Source organism: Heterocephalus glaber, unplaced genomic scaffold (assembly GCF_053883595.1).
Source record: "Heterocephalus glaber isolate CG9 unplaced genomic scaffold, H.glaber_assembly_v1.0 deba00001806, whole genome shotgun sequence".
NCBI classification, from domain to species: Eukaryota; Metazoa; Chordata; class Mammalia; order Rodentia; family Bathyergidae; genus Heterocephalus; species Heterocephalus glaber.
In genome coordinates, this window is record NW_028258481.1 from 1,643,282 (window position 1) to 1,657,142 (window position 13,861).

Sequence of the window (13,861 nt, forward strand, 5' to 3'; positions counted from 1 at the left end):
TCTCTTAAAGAGAAAGAGGACTTTCACTTGGTACTCTTTAGTGCCATTTGAAACTTTTAGTGTGTGTTACTTTTATAATTAAAGATAAATTAAGGCCCAGACATATTTCAGAGGTAGGTAGAACGCTTGCTAGTATGCACAAGGCTCTGGGTTCCATCTCTAGCTACATAGAAACAAATCACAACATTATAAGATGAAGTGAGGCTTCTGATATATACCAATACCAAACGGACTTTTCTACAGCCAGTTCATTTAAATGTACTTTAAAAGTATGTCTACGGGGCTGGGGATTTAGTTCAGCGGTTCCGGTGCCCGTACCAAAAAAAATAAAGTACGTCTACTGGCGAAGCCCAACCGACCTCCAAGGCTGCTTGACAAAGTTCCAGCTGGGGAAAGAAAGGGTGGAACACATCGTACCCTCATGTTTTATTTTTTCTTGCCATAATGTTTATAATTGTTCCTCTGGCCACAGGAGTCATTGTGTTTGTGACTAACAACGAACTCTCCATGAGGCAAATTGGCAATGATATATTGAAATCTGATCTGGCTCAAAAGTCCCAAATTCCAGTTTCTCTTAGTTCTATTGCCACATCCACTCCTTAAGAAACCCCTCCTAAAACCCCCTCTGTTTCCCCACTACTATAACTCCCCCTCTTATTGCTGACCTTCTTATTACTAAAGGGGTCTTACGAAGAGATTGGAAGGACAGACTTTAGATGTAAGAAATAGTAGAAAATGGGGAAAAAAAAGAAAGTTAAGACAGGTAAATACATTAAGGAGACAAGTTACTCAATATTTCTCAAAATGCTGTAAATATCTCCTGCTCATAGACTATGAACCCAAATGGCATTTAGCTAAGATGAATAGAGGTATAGAAAAATAGAGAGCTAATAGCAAACTATATTAACCATTGTGCAGTTTCTCAAGGGCCAGCTGGTGACCACAAGTTTGACACTTAGTTGATTAAATCTTGCTTGTACCCCTGCTGATGTAAAGATTTTGATTAAGTTACCTTCTGTTCTGCTTAGGTGTGGGTAAATAAGGGGACAATTGTAATTTTTAAATATGTATACATGACGTTCAATAAAATGAAACAGCTTAGAAAAATTGTACTTTGTTTAAAAAAAAATAACCTTTACTTCAATAGAAATTGCTAAGGCAATTTAAAATGTAAACATGTTCTGCCCAAAGCCTCCCAGCTATTGCTTAAAGATATAAAAATAAATCGGACCCTGAGACTTCTCAGAGGGAGCCTGAACACTGCTTGCGAAGGTTCTTTCTCATCGCCGGCCCAGGACCTCTCCCCTTCCTACCCTGCATCGACTGCAGCTGGTCTGCGGCAGTCTACGTCTTGGTCTCTGAAGAACAGCTGTCTCCAGACTAATGGAAAGGGATCGTGAAAGCTGAAAGTGTCCTCCTTTGAAATTTCCTTTAATGTAATTGGAGTGGATATGCAAGAAGCACAGCCTCACATGGTGATGCAGGCCTGTAATCCCAGCCCTCAGGAGGCTGAGGCAGGAAGATCTATGTGAATTCAAGGCCAGCCTGAGTTACATAGTGAGTTCAAGGCCAGCCTGAATTACAAAGTGAGACCGTGTCTCAAGGAGAAAAACAAACAAACAAACAAACAAACGAAACCCACAACGGAGGGTGATGGTTTAACTGTTGTTTTTATTCTTGTCAGTCCATGTTTGTAGTAATGACTGCATTCATCATGGGGAGTTGGTCCAGTACATCGCTCACCTTAATTGTGTTCACATACCCCACCACCATCAGGGATAACTATGGTTTCCTTTGTTTTAAATAGTAAGGTGACAGACTTGTGCCAGACTGCGGCTCTGGCCTCTGGCCCTCTTTAGGGCAGGCCGCTGCACATCCGCTCAGCCTGGTAACTGCAGAAGTAGGGAACCCAGCCCCATGCTTCCCGCTGAAGCCTTCCTCAAAGTCCCCTGGGAGGCTGCGGTGGCAGAGGCTAATGGGGGCGACAGTTTGGCCAGCGCAGCCCAGGGGGTGGAGGGGTTGTTGGCGGCTGCGGTTTCCGGGGGTTGGATTCTCAGCTTCACCCCCTCCAACACACGGGGCCTCAGGGTCCACCGGAAGTGCCCTGCCTCTCTGCTTCCCAGCTGCCCCGAGATCCCTCAGCCCCGTGGGGAGGGAGCCCAGGGCTCAGGCCGTGGTTTGGTGGCCTTTCGGGCAGCCCCAGCGCTGGCGCAGGTGGAAGTGCCAGAACAGGGCGGCGCAGCTCAGCAGGGCCAGGGCGGTGCCCACCCCGATGGCTGTGTGCACCAGGGAGCTGGGCCTGGGGGGCACGGAGAACCGGCCACAGGGCCCGAAGGTGGGGAAGGCTGCTGGGGCAGGGTCCTCGCGCCCCACCCGGGGAGTCCAGCTCTCCCCAGCCTGGTTGGCGGCCACCACGCAGAGTACATAGGCGGCCCCGGGCCGCAGCCCCCCGAGCTCAGCTCTGCGGACGGTGGCGTTGAGGGCGGGCCCCTGGTGCGGCAGCCCAGGGCCCGCCCAGAGCAGCAGGTGGTAGCGGTGCACGGGCGAGGCCGGGGAGCACCAGTGCACCTCCGCGCGGCTGTCCTCTGCCTCCACGCGCACCTCACCCAGGCGCGGCGGGGCGGGCGGCCGGGCCGGGCTGGATAGCCCGGGGCACAGACAGGCTACGGGCGCAGCGCGCTGCAGCTCCTCACACGGCACCTGCAGGTGGCGGCACCGGTCGTAGTCACAGAGCGCAGGCCTCAGAGGTGCGGCCACGGCGTCCTCCTCTCCAGGGTCCTGGGGGGCCCCGGCAGCCAGGGAGAAGGTCCCGGCCAGGAGCCACAAGAGGCAGGGGAAACCCAGCATGGAGGCTGCAAAGCGAGCGAGCGGGGAGGCCGTCAGCCCTGGCTCTCAGCGCCTGGACCAACTCGGGGACAGGGCGGGCGGGCAGAGGCGGGAACCGATGTGTCTGTTGGTCCATCAGCCGAGTGTGAGTTACACGCCTGGCTTCACCCAAGGCGTGCGAAGGCTCCCACATGTGTGCGGCAGATGTGTGGCAGCCTCACAGTGGGGCTGCGGCCCATTAAGGCAGAAACAGTGCTGGGAGGGGAAGGGTTTTCGCAGCCCAGGAGGAACCAGGGAGTGACCCCAGCTGCCCCCAGAAGCCGAGAGTGGCCGCACACACCCAGGGAGAGGCCAATGGCAGCGAGGGCGAAGGGGGAAGCGGGACCCACGTTCCTCACAGACTCCTGGCTTTTCTGGAGGACGCAGGACAGGACCCCAGGCCTTCGAATTGAGCTATAGCTGACGACCTTTTCAATTTTTTTTTTTTTGGTACCGGGGATCGAACTCGGGTCCTTGAGCTTGCGCAGCAGGCGGCAAAACCACGGAGCTGAACCCCCGGCCCCTTAGTTTTTTTTTTCAGTACTGGGGACCCAACTCAGGTCTGTGTGCTTGCCAGGCAGGCGTGGTGCCACTGAGCCACCTCCCCGGCCCGACCTTTTCAAGTTTTAGATGGGCCTCCCTGTCCCTGGTGGCCCAGGCTGGACTGCCTCAGCCTACCAGCCTGCTGGGGCAACAGCCCTCGTGCCCCCGCCCGGCCCACAGTGGCCTCTCACCAGTGGCTGCCTTGGTGCAGGGGATTCCGTGGGTTATAGCTTGAGTGGCCGCTGAGAGCACGCAGTCAGGTTGCCTTCCCGCTTAGCTGTTATGCTGCAGCTTTTGTACCCCAGTCTGATGTCACCACCTGGCCCCTCCTGCTCCCCGCCCCTGAGTGCCAGGAGGGCCTGAGGCCTGAGTCACGGAGGGGAGGGCAGGGCAGCCTCTGCTCCCCGGTGGGCTGGGGCTGGAGCTGGGATGGCTGGGTCCTGGCACAGGGGTGGGATGTGGCCTGCGGCCAGGAGTGGAGCCAGGCTGACGCCACGGAGGACAAGAAGGCCTGGAAGGCACCTGCCTGCATGCCAGAGGGCAGAGGACAGCGTGGGCTGGCCAGGGTGACGACTCCGTTTTGGCAAAAACCAACGCATCCCGCAGGCAGCCACTTCCTGGCTTCTGCCTCCCAGCGGACAGGAGGGAGGGGTGCAAGGCTGAGTGATGCATCCTGCTCTCCGACCCCTCCTGTGTCCCCTCCCAGGCGGAAGAGTCATGCGGCTGCCTCCCCAAGGACTGAACCGGAGCGGCAGGGCTGGGGCTCTGAGCAGGGGGGCCCACCTCTGCAGCCCGAATGCAGCCCCGCCCTCCTCCTGGGGACAGGGACATCACACAGAGCAGGGAACAGCTGGCACAAAATAGTTTATTGGGGCGAAGCAGGAGAGGGAGAGGAGGAGGGGCTGGCGTGCGAGGACAGGGTCCTTCAGGAGCTGGAGCAGGTGAGGCGCTGGCGTAGGGGCCCCTCGGAGGGCTCAGGGCGGCCCAGAGTCTCAGGGGCCGAGGTGGAGGTGGAAGCTGGGGCAGGCAGGTTGGCCTCAGCAAGCAGGGCCGCATCTTCCCAGGAGCCTGAGCCTGGGCAGGCAGAGCGGGCCCAGTGAGGCTTCAGGGTCCCGGGTCCCAGATCCCTGCCCACCGGGTCGCTGCCTGCTGGGCCTGCTCACCATCACTGGCCTCGGGCTCCAGCTCCTCACCCCTGCCCTCGGGCTGCAGATCTGGCTTCTCCGGCTTCTCCTCTTCTGACAGCTGCACCTCTGCAGGGTGCAGGCACCGGGTGAGATGGGTGAGATCTGCGTGAGGACTGCAGAGGACCCTGGGCGCCAGCCAGCCCAGCCACTCTACCTGTCCCTGTGGGCTCCTCCGGGGTCCCACCATCTTCTGGCCTCCTCCTGGCCCTGGCGCCCTGTGCCTCCAAAGCGGGTGGAGTGGGGGACAGGGTCCCTCGGCCTCCCGCCCCCTCCCCCAGAGCCCCCGGCTCCCCACCTGGCTGCTGCACGTTCCCTTGCGGCTCCGGCCGGGCACTGTCTCTCCTCCGCTTGTTAACCTATGGGCACAGGGCTGAGTGGCAGGGACTAGGACAGCACCGGCCGGCCACCTCCACACCCAGGGCAAAGGGCCGAGCCTCGCACCTGCACAGAGGAGCGGGTCCGGGGCCAGATGCCTCCCCACGCCCACTGCATGTAGCTGAAGACCAGGACCACGCTCAGGAAGGTGAAGTTGCTGGCAACACCCACGAAGGCGCAGGTCATAGGGAAGTTGTACATCAGGTACCTAAGGTGGGCGGCGGCAGTAACCACACAGCTCCTGGCGAGTGGCACACAGCATGCACCACCAACCTTTGGGTCTGTTTTTCCAGTACTGGGAACTGAACCCAGGGGCTTCATACTGAGTTCCATCCCCAGCCCTTTTCAGTGTTTTTGTTTTTTGGCACAGGGGATCGAACTCGGGTCCTTGCACTTGTGCAGCAGGCGGCGAAACCACTGAGCTACATCCCCGGCCCCCTTCACTTCTATTTTGACAGAGGGTCTCACTAAGTCCCTAAATTACCCAGGCTGGACTGGAACTTGTGATCCTCCTGCCTCAGCCTCCCAGAGTGCTGGGGTGACAGGCATAGGCCACCATACTTAGCTAGCACCAGAGTCCTAACTTTTCAGGAAAAACGTGAGTCATGTCCAGGGCACCTCAGTAGAGTGGGCCACAGCTGCTCCCTCAGCCCCCACGTGCCCTCTCACAGTTCCCAGACCTGAGGCGCTGGCTTCTGACAAAAGCCCAGGGTTTCAGAATGGCCCGGCATGGCGGCAGGGTCACGGGCAACCACCCCGTCATGCAGCCTCACGTCAGGTCGCACTGGCTGAGCCAGTGGACAGAGACAGCAGCTTGTCTTAAAGAAGAGCCCTGCTGTTGCCATGAGTTGTTTTTTTTTTTTTTAAAGACAGGTCTCCCTATGCAGTTCAGGCCGGCCTTGAACTCACTTCGTAGCCCAGGCTGGCCTCCAACTTGCAGGGATCCCCCTGCCTCAGCCTCCTGAGTGCTAGGGTTATGGGTGTGTGCAAGTACACCCAGCTCCACAAGGGTATTTTAAAAACTTAAGGCTGGGCGTGGTGGTATACACCTATAGTCCTAGGTACACAGGAGGCTGAAGCAGGAGGTTGACTTGAGCCCATGAGTTTGTGTCCCGTGCGGGACACAGCAAAACTCCATCTCTTAAAAAGTTAAGAAAGTTTCCTGGGGCCAGGTTTGAGACCCTCTGGGCCCCACAAAACCAGCACCTGGGTGGAAAGTCCAGTCACCCCTCACCTGAGCCCTGAGAAGTGGGCGTGGATGCGCAGGTAGGCCCCATACAGCTGGATGCGCCTGCTGTGGATCTCGATGATGGCGCCAGTCGTGGGCACGTACTGTGGGCAGGGGTGAGGGGTGAGGGGTGGCAGGCCTGGGTGGGGACCACTGCTACCTCTACCACCGCCCGATCCCCGAGTCCTGGGCTCGCTGCCCTCACCGAGTTCTCCCTGTAGTCTGCATACAGCTCCACCTCCAGTAGCTGCTTCTGCTCTGCAAAGCCGAACAGCAGGAGGCTGGAAAAGACGATCGTGTCCAGCGTCTGCAGCAGGTAAGAGCGGTAGTGCAGCATCACCTGTGTGAAGGCAGAGGCTAGGAAGGGCACTGTGCTCTCCACCCTGGCTGGCATGCACAGGGCTGTTCCTCCCTCCGCCCTGCTCTCTGCCCAGCCACATCTCTCCACTGTTCTAGCTATTAGTGATTGTTGGAGCACTGGGGACTGAACCATGGCCTTTGCATTGAGTCCCAGCCCCAGTCCTTATTTTTTACTTTGAGACAGCATCTGGCTAAGTACCCCAGGCTGGACAGGAACTTGCAGTGCTGCCTCAGTGTCCCAGAGTGATGGGATGACATTCGTGGGCCACCACGCAGGGCTGCGTTTCGCCATTCTCATAGAGCAAGGCACCCCTTGCCGCAGCACCCCTTCCTGGTTCAGCACAGCAGTGCCTCTGATCTGCCGTCCCCGAGCAGACCCCCATGTCGCTGTGACAGCCTGGCACTGGGCAGACACCCTGTGCCAATGCATCCCCATCCTCATGTGTTAGAGGCAGACTGTCCACTCACGGTCTGCCTTCCATAGCAGGGACACTTCTTGGGGACCCAGGAGCCAAGGTCCACCTGACCTCTCTGTCTCTTTCTGCAGCATGGGACTGAACCTTAGGGCTCGTGCATGCTTGGCCAGTGCTGCCCCACTGAACTGTACCCCCAGCCCTTTTTACTTCAGGGCGTCTGGCAGACATGAAGCGCTTGGTGAATGGACTCCCGTTCCCCTTCCTGATGCGAGGCCCAGAGCCCAGGAGAGGAGATTCCTTCTGTGGCTGCTCCCAGACACCCTGGCTCCCCTCACTGTCCACCAACACTCACGGAGCGGGAGGAGGTGGAGATGATGCGGCCACCTCTGGTATAGCAGGAAACCGTGACCAAGAACATGCCCAGGTCCTGGTTCACAGGGGACTCAGGTAGCTCGAGCTCCAGGGTGATGCGGTAGGGCTGTCCATACATCAGCACCTGCCCCAGAGCCAGTTCGGAATTAGGCCACCCATTCCCAAGTCTTTGCTGCCCCCTTTTGGTGGCCAGGACTGCCTGAGGTCCTCTGCCTCCAGTAAACTCCTCCAAATCCTAACCCATTGCATTCCCTCCCAGGACTGTGGGTTGCCAACTGAGCCATCCATGACTCGGGCCTAGGTGACGGTCAGCGTGTCTCTTGGGCCCGGCCGCTCTCCCTGTACTGTTAATTAACCAAGTACCCGCAGCACTCCCAGGCATGCTCATGTCATTCAACACCCCCACACCCAGCTCATCTAATCCTCCTGCCTCAGCCTCTCCAGCAGCTGAGACTACAGGCCCACACCACCACTCCAAGCTTGGTTCTGTTGGTGGAACCCTGAGATTCATACTCGGAAGACTTCTTCACTAGGACAGCCTCAAAAGGTTAGGGTTTCACCTAGCACCCCTAGTACCCTAGGCCATTCTTACACCCTTCTGACCAGCCTCTCCATCTGTCTACCAGTCTGTCTTTCAGTACTGACGAGGACACTCAGGGCCCAGTATGCGCTAGGCACATGCTCCACCACCAAGTTCCACCCCTCCCTCCCCTTCACTGAATGGTTCCTACCTGGCCTCGGCCCCTCAGCGAGGTGTCCCGAAGCCACAGCAATGATACAAGCCTGCTTGCCTGACTTTTGCAGGGTATTTTTGTGCCAAGCATGTGCTCCACCACTAACTAACCCTAAGTCTCCAGCCTCAGCCCTCCAAGCTTCTGTTTCTAAGCAAAGAGGGAATGAATAGCTTCCCAGGTCCAAAGTCGTGCCTCCCTGGACCAGTCCCCTCTGTGGTTCCTTTTCTCCAGAGCCCTCCTCCTCTCTGCTTCTCAAGCCCTGCCCTCCACGTCTCCCTCTAGCCTCTTCATCACCAGTCCTGGAAGCACAGATGAAATCTCTGTCCAGCCCTGGTACTCACCCGATCACGGCCACTCTTAGTCAGCGAGACATTGGCGACAGGGAAGGAGCACAGGGAGGTGATGGAGGGGTCACAGTCAGTCCTACCAGGAGAAGGGGATGGCACTGCTGTAGCAGTTGATCTCACCTGTGTGTCCACGCGCCTCCTGGTCCTATACCCCAGCCCATTTATGCACATTATATTTTGCTATTGGAGATTAAACCCAGGGCCTTACCACTGAGCTGCATCCCCAGGCCTTTTTTTTTTTGTCCTTTGCATAAGGGTCTTGCTAAATCACTAACTTGCTCAGGTTGAGCTCCAATTTTCAGTCCTCTTGCTTCAGTCTCCCAGAGTGCTGGGATTACAGGTGTGAGCTACCACACCTGCTTAAGACTCTCTCCCTCTTTTTCTGTACTGGGTTTGAACCATGGAGTGCTGAGGTATATCTCTGCCCTTTTTTAGTTTGAGACAGCGTCATACTAAGTTGTCCAGGCTGGACTCCAACTTGAAATGCTCCTGCCTCAGCTTTCTGAACAGCTGGGATTAAGACAGGCACCACCACATTCGGCTCTATCTACTCTCTTGAGGAATTTTATAAGCACTGAGTACTCTGGGAGCTTGAGATAGGATCACAATTTCCGGCTCATTTTGGGAAGCTTAGTAAGACCCTATCTCAAAAACAAAAAGATTAACAACAAGCTGGGCCGGGGATTTAGCTCAGTGGTTCCACTGCCTGCCCTGCAAGTGCAAGGTCCCGAGTTCGAGCCCTGGTACCAAAAAAACAAAAAAACAGTTTGTGGTTGTGACTCAGGGCAAAGGCCCTGAGTTCAATTCTCAGTATGGCAAGAAATAAACACAGATTCCATCCAGGTGTGGTGGCATGTGGCTGTCAGCCTACCATTTGGAAGGCTGAGGCAGGTTGATTGGGATTCAGGGCTAGCCTGGACTAAGAGTGAGCGCCTGTCTCAAAGAAAAATTTTTTTTAAAAAATTTAAATTGAATAATAAAATTCTAAAATGTAGATTCTGAGATCCTACCCCCAGATTCTGATTCAGTAGTTCTAGTCTGGGGCTTTTTTGAGAAAATTCCAAAAAGAGCTACAGCTAAGCTCTAAGAGGCTCAGGAAAGCTCCAATTGTAGGCAAGACTGCATGTGGTGTGTGGGTATGCATATGCATTTTTATTGGAAGATCATAGTTTTCATTAAATTCATGTGCCCTGATAGTTTAAGTTTTACCTTGCAAATTACAGCATGATTAGGGTTGGGGGAGGGGATTTTGGACCTAATAATGCCCTCATCAACATGTGCTGAATGGTCTGTAGCTGAGAGAATCTGGCTGAGTGTGGGAAATGGGGAGAAACCAGGCGGCCAGGCCAGCAGCAGAAGTCGGGAAGGCCAAGTCAGTTCTGTACGATCACCCTGTTTCCCTAATCTCGGCAGAGTACTGGGGCAGGAGGCAGTCAGGGAAAAGGTGAAGGCGGTTGTTCCACCACGTCCCAGCCAAAAGCCAAGTGAATTTTGCACCGCCTGAGGGCCCGGGCTGGCTCAACCTTCCACACTGACCCTGAGAGAGCTCCATCCAACCCAGAGTGGAGCTGCAAATATGTTTTCCTTATTTTATAACCCGAATCCAGCAATCAGAGAAGCACTGGGCCCTGAGAGCCCTCCGCCCTCGGGCCAGGCTCTCCTTCATGGGCCAGCAGGGACCGATCAGAGAAGCTCTCCTCACCTGTAATAGAAGTGCACGGGGCTGAGGTGACTGACGGTTGGCATGTAGGAGAAGTAGAAGGAGCCGTAGAGGAACACGGACACCCAGAGCAGCAGCAGCACGCTGCAGAAGAGCATTCCGAACTGCAACAGCAGCCTGCGCGCGCGGCCCGCCAGCGAATGGCCCATGTCCTGTGCCCGCTGCCCGGGGGGCGCCGGCGGCTCGGGGGCCATGGCGGGCACGGGGGCGCGGGGCACGGGCTCTGGCCGCAGGCTCCTCGCTGCGTTGTCGTCCGGGCCCAAGCCCTGGCCATGAGGCAGCGCGGCCGGCGGTTCCTGCAAGGACAAGAGGAGAGAGCGGTTCGCCCCCAGGTGGCATGATGCGGCCTTCTTCCACGCGGCCCTGCTCCAGGCCAGCCCGCCGGCCAGCTCTCCGCCCTCCGCACCGCCGCCCCGGCTCAGTCATGGCGACAAGAGCAGAGAAAACCAGCACCTTCCGGAGCCCTAGCACGCGCAGCGACCACCGCCTTCAGACGCGACCCCCCACTTCTCGGGCTCCTAGGCGGCCCGGCGCCGTCACCACGGAAACAGCCGCCGACACTACGCAGACTCAGCTGTTTCGCCCGCAACCGGACATCAACGAGGAGGGACTTCCGGCTGCCCTTGTGCGGGGGCGAGGCCCTGGCCAGTCGCAGGGGCGGGGCCTCGTGCGGGGCGGGGCGTGCTCGCCGAGCTGCCCGCCTCCGCTCCTCGCGCTTCCCCCGCTTCTTTTCCGCGGGTGACAGACGGATGGGGCCCCGGCTGTGTCCCCGCCACGCTCGGCCTCACCACAGCCCTCGGCCCGTGTTACCCTCGGAGCGGGGGCGCTGACGTCTGTGGCCCGAGCCTCCGGGGCTGCCGTCCGTTCTGCGCACTGCGCAGGTGGGCTGCGGGGCGCCGGTCAGGTGCGTTGCTGACGCTCACCCCGGGTTTGGTCATCAGGTGTTACCGTGTGCGGTCGACCCCCCCCCTTTCCTCGTGCCCCCCCTCCCCCAGATCCCCGCACCGGGTACGGGGCAGGGTTCTCTGCTCGTGCGTGCCCCCGCCCCCGCAGAGTCGGGGCCTCGCACTCACCGGTGCGGGATACTGCAGGTGGGGCGCGGTCCACTCGAGGCCTGGGGATTCCCCGCTCCCCTGTCCGTGACCCCAACCCGCTGAGCCCCTCACCTCCTCTGCAGAATCCGGCCCTTTGGCCTGTTCCCTGGAGTCCGCCTTCGGGTCAGCCGCGTCTCTGGACATCTTCCCGACGACACTGCCCGTCTGGCCGAGGCCACGCGCTGTGGTCTAGACGCCGGGGCCCTGTTGCGCGTCACATTCTCCTGGACAGAGGATGGGGACCCTGGGGCAGAAACCGAGGTTTGGTGCGGAGTGCGGCGTCAAGGCGGAGCCAAGGAGTGGAAGGGGCGGCTGATGTCAGAGCCTGAGCAGGGTCTGCGCCGCAGCAGAGCGTCAGGCAGGGGCGCTGGGCCGGACCACCGCGTCGGGGGCGCTGCGGGCGGGGTGCGGGCTCCCCCTGGGCAGGTGGTATGCTCCGACCCGGCTCCCAGCCTCCTCCCGCATCTTTAGCATCCTGCGTTAGCGGGCATCGGCCACCGGCGTAGGCCCCGTGCTGCGGGAACCGGGCAGCCCTAGCGACCTCAGTCCGAGCCCGAGGCCTCTCTGAGCGGCGGCTGACCCTTTCTGAAGCGACTCCCTGCAGGGTAGCACCACTGAGGCAGGGATAGGGCCCAGGGACCCAGCACCAGGTGCGGCTGCCACCGCGCTTGCCGCCTGTCGCTTCAGGTGAGCGTGGCAGCTTCTGCCGCTCTGCGGGCTCGGGGCAGGGAGGCGCTCCCGGGCACACGGAGCTCCGGTACTGAGCCCCCAATCACCTGGATGCTGCCTGTGCCAGGCCACGGGGACCCCGGGGCGCGTCCCACGCCGCCGTCCCCGGCTCCTCCGAGGCGGGCGGGCGGGGTGGGGGATACAAGGAGGTGGGAGGTCAGGGGACAACACCCGGGCGCGGCCCTCTCTCCAGGATGAAGGGGGAGACACCCGTGAACAGCACTATGAGCATCGGGCAGGCGCGCAAGATGGTGGAGCAGCTGAAGATCGAGGCCAGCCTGTGCCGGATAAAGGTGGGTGCGGCCGCGCGGGGGCATCAGGCCTGGGGTGGGGTCCCCGGCCCCAGACGTCCGAGAGCGCGAGACAGGAGGCGAGACTCGCGACGGGGCTGTCCCCAGGGCGGGCAGGGGTGCCCCTTGCAGAGGGAGCGGCTGCCCTGCCCGGTCCCGCCGACCCCTCCCGGGCGCCCAGGTGTCCAAGGCTGCAGCGGACTTGATGACGTACTGTGACGCCCACGCCTGCGAGGACCCGCTCATCACGCCGGTGCCCACCTCGGAGAACCCCTTCCGCGAGAAGAAGTTTTTCTGTGCGCTGCTGTGACCACGCCCCTCCCCGCCCCCTAGCCAGATGGCCCCGCCCCCTCGCCTCGCCGGCCCGGGAGACCTCCTGGGTCTAGAAACATGCCCCTCCCGTCCCCAAGGGCCCCGCCTCTCCCCTCCCCTCGGAGGCCGTCCGGGGCTTGGAGCCCGCCCCTCACCCGCTGTCGCCCCGCCCACTAGCCCTCTCCCCCTCGGGGCTCCTCCTCTCCCCTAGGGCCCCGCCCACAGCGGGCGCGCGAGGAGCTGCCCTTCCTCCACCTGCAGCCGCTAGGTGGGCAATAAAAGTCATCTGTAGGCCGCGTGCGCATCCTTGGGGCGGGGCCGTGGCTGCACAGCTGCCGAGACCGCAGGGGGCTGTCACCGCAGGTTCGGCTGGGGGGTTCGAAGCCGGGGGATTAAGTTACGCGGGCGAAACGTTACGCTGGCGAAAAGTTACGCTGGCGAAAAGTGCGCACAAGCACGCGCGCGCGCGCGGTCGACGACAGGCGGGAAGCCGCGGGCGGAACTCTTGGCAGATTGGCGCCTCGGCCCAAGATGGCGGCGTCCAGCGGAGGGCTGTACATCGCCGCTCTCAAGATGGCGGTGCCGGCGTGCGGCACCCCAGTAGGGCCTTCTGCGCTCGTCCGAACCCAAAATGGCCGCCTCATTGCGCCGGAACGTGAGGGCGGTGTCGCGGAGACTGGGGGTCTGCGCGCACAGCGTGGCCGCGGGAACCTAGGTTTTCAAGTCTCTCCGAGAGACATTCTCTGGGCAGTGACACAGAGGAACGGCCTCCTGCACTGAGCGTCCTAGGACCCGCTCCCCGTGGCTCCGCTTGGGTTTCGGGGTGGACCTGGGGCCCAGTCTACCTTGACGCCCCCTCCGCCCGCGCAGGGCCCAAGCGGCGCCGCCTGGCCGAGACCCCAGGGTGCAGGAGTCCCGGGTGCCTGCCAAAGGCGGGGCTGGCCTTCGGGGTGGAGCTGCTTCCCAGCAAACGTAGGCCGGGGGCGGTGTCCGGATAAGGAAGGGGTGACCCGAGTCACCCCTGCGCCTGGCCGCCTGGGGACCCGGGAGAGCTTGGGAAGCCTGTCTTCAGGAACATCGATGGTCCCAGAAGGTACCTGATGAACCCCCGCTCCGCCTCCCCGAGAGGAACAGAAAAAGCAACCCGGTGGCTCACCTGGGGCAGGGACCAGCCTCCCTCCGTTCAGTCTCTAGTGCCTTGGGAGGCCCAGGTCAGTCCTCGTCCCTGCGCCGCTGCACCGCACACAGAGCTCGAGACCAAGAACTTTCCTTTCCTACCGCATCAGTGC

General features: G+C 59.9%; 3 protein-coding genes across 5 annotated transcripts; 1 reads left to right on the forward strand and 2 right to left on the reverse strand.

Moving 5' to 3' along the window:
• Nucleotides 1-1,651: 1,651 nt before the first annotated feature.
• Nucleotides 1,652-3,777, reverse strand: Lrrn4cl (LRRN4 C-terminal like). Its single transcript, XM_004874392.3, has 2 exons — nt 3,600-3,777; nt 1,652-2,852 (listed from the first exon to the last, which is right to left on the reverse strand). The coding sequence occupies exon 2, from the start codon at nt 2,845-2,847 to the stop codon at nt 2,167-2,169; it is 681 nt and encodes a 226-aa protein (XP_004874449.1). The 5' UTR covers nt 2,848-2,852; nt 3,600-3,777; the 3' UTR covers nt 1,652-2,166.
• Nucleotides 3,778-4,255: 478 nt separating this feature from the next.
• Nucleotides 4,256-11,484, reverse strand: Bscl2 (BSCL2 lipid droplet biogenesis associated, seipin). 3 transcript variants are annotated; one of them, XM_021251874.2, is made up of 10 exons: nt 11,314-11,484; nt 10,130-10,443; nt 8,422-8,503; nt 7,327-7,470; nt 6,404-6,538; nt 6,205-6,302; nt 5,037-5,178; nt 4,891-4,951; nt 4,572-4,661; nt 4,256-4,482 (listed from the first exon to the last, which is right to left on the reverse strand). In XM_021251874.2, exons 1-10 carry the CDS (start codon nt 11,383-11,385, stop codon nt 4,334-4,336), a joined length of 1,287 nt encoding a protein of 428 aa, XP_021107533.1. In that variant the 5' UTR covers nt 11,386-11,484; the 3' UTR covers nt 4,256-4,333. The 3 variants fall into 3 exon arrangements, 2 of the variants coding, with proteins under 2 accessions (XP_021107533.1, XP_012924538.1); XM_013069084.3 differs by lacking the exon at nt 11,314-11,484 and adding an exon at nt 10,601-10,789; XR_015448272.1 differs by having other exon boundaries at nt 4,374-4,482; nt 4,572-4,810.
• Nucleotides 11,485-12,164: 680 nt separating this feature from the next.
• Gng3 (G protein subunit gamma 3) lies at nt 12,165-12,866 on the forward strand. Its single transcript, XM_004874394.3, has 2 exons — nt 12,165-12,263; nt 12,442-12,866. The coding sequence occupies exons 1-2, from the start codon at nt 12,165-12,167 to the stop codon at nt 12,568-12,570; spliced, it is 228 nt and encodes a 75-aa protein (XP_004874451.1). The 3' UTR covers nt 12,571-12,866.
• The last annotated feature ends 995 nt before the right edge of the window (nt 12,867-13,861 follow it).

What these genes read in the sequence shown, in the direction of transcription:
- Lrrn4cl (XM_004874392.3), bottom strand. Translation starts at nt 2,847, where the DNA reads ATGCTGGGTTTCCCCTGCCTCTTGTGGCTCCTGGCCGGGACCTTCTCC.
- Bscl2 (XM_021251874.2), bottom strand. Translation starts at nt 11,385, where the DNA reads ATGTCCAGAGACGCGGCTGACCCGAAGGCGGACTCCAGGGAACAGGCC. An exon ending in GGCCGGATTCTGCAGAGGAG is followed by an intron (nt 10,444 to 11,313) that starts GTGAGGGGCTCA and finishes TTGTCCTTGCAG; the next exon opens with GAACCGCCGGCCGCGCTGCC. An exon ending in TCTCCACCTCCTCCCGCTCC is followed by an intron (nt 6,539 to 7,326) that starts GTGAGTGTTGGT and finishes GCCTTCACACAG; the next exon opens with GTGATGCTGCACTACCGCTC.
- Gng3 (XM_004874394.3), top strand. Translation starts at nt 12,165, where the DNA reads ATGAAGGGGGAGACACCCGTGAACAGCACTATGAGCATCGGGCAGGCG. An exon ending in CCAGCCTGTGCCGGATAAAG is followed by an intron (nt 12,264 to 12,441) that starts GTGGGTGCGGCC and finishes CCGGGCGCCCAG; the next exon opens with GTGTCCAAGGCTGCAGCGGA.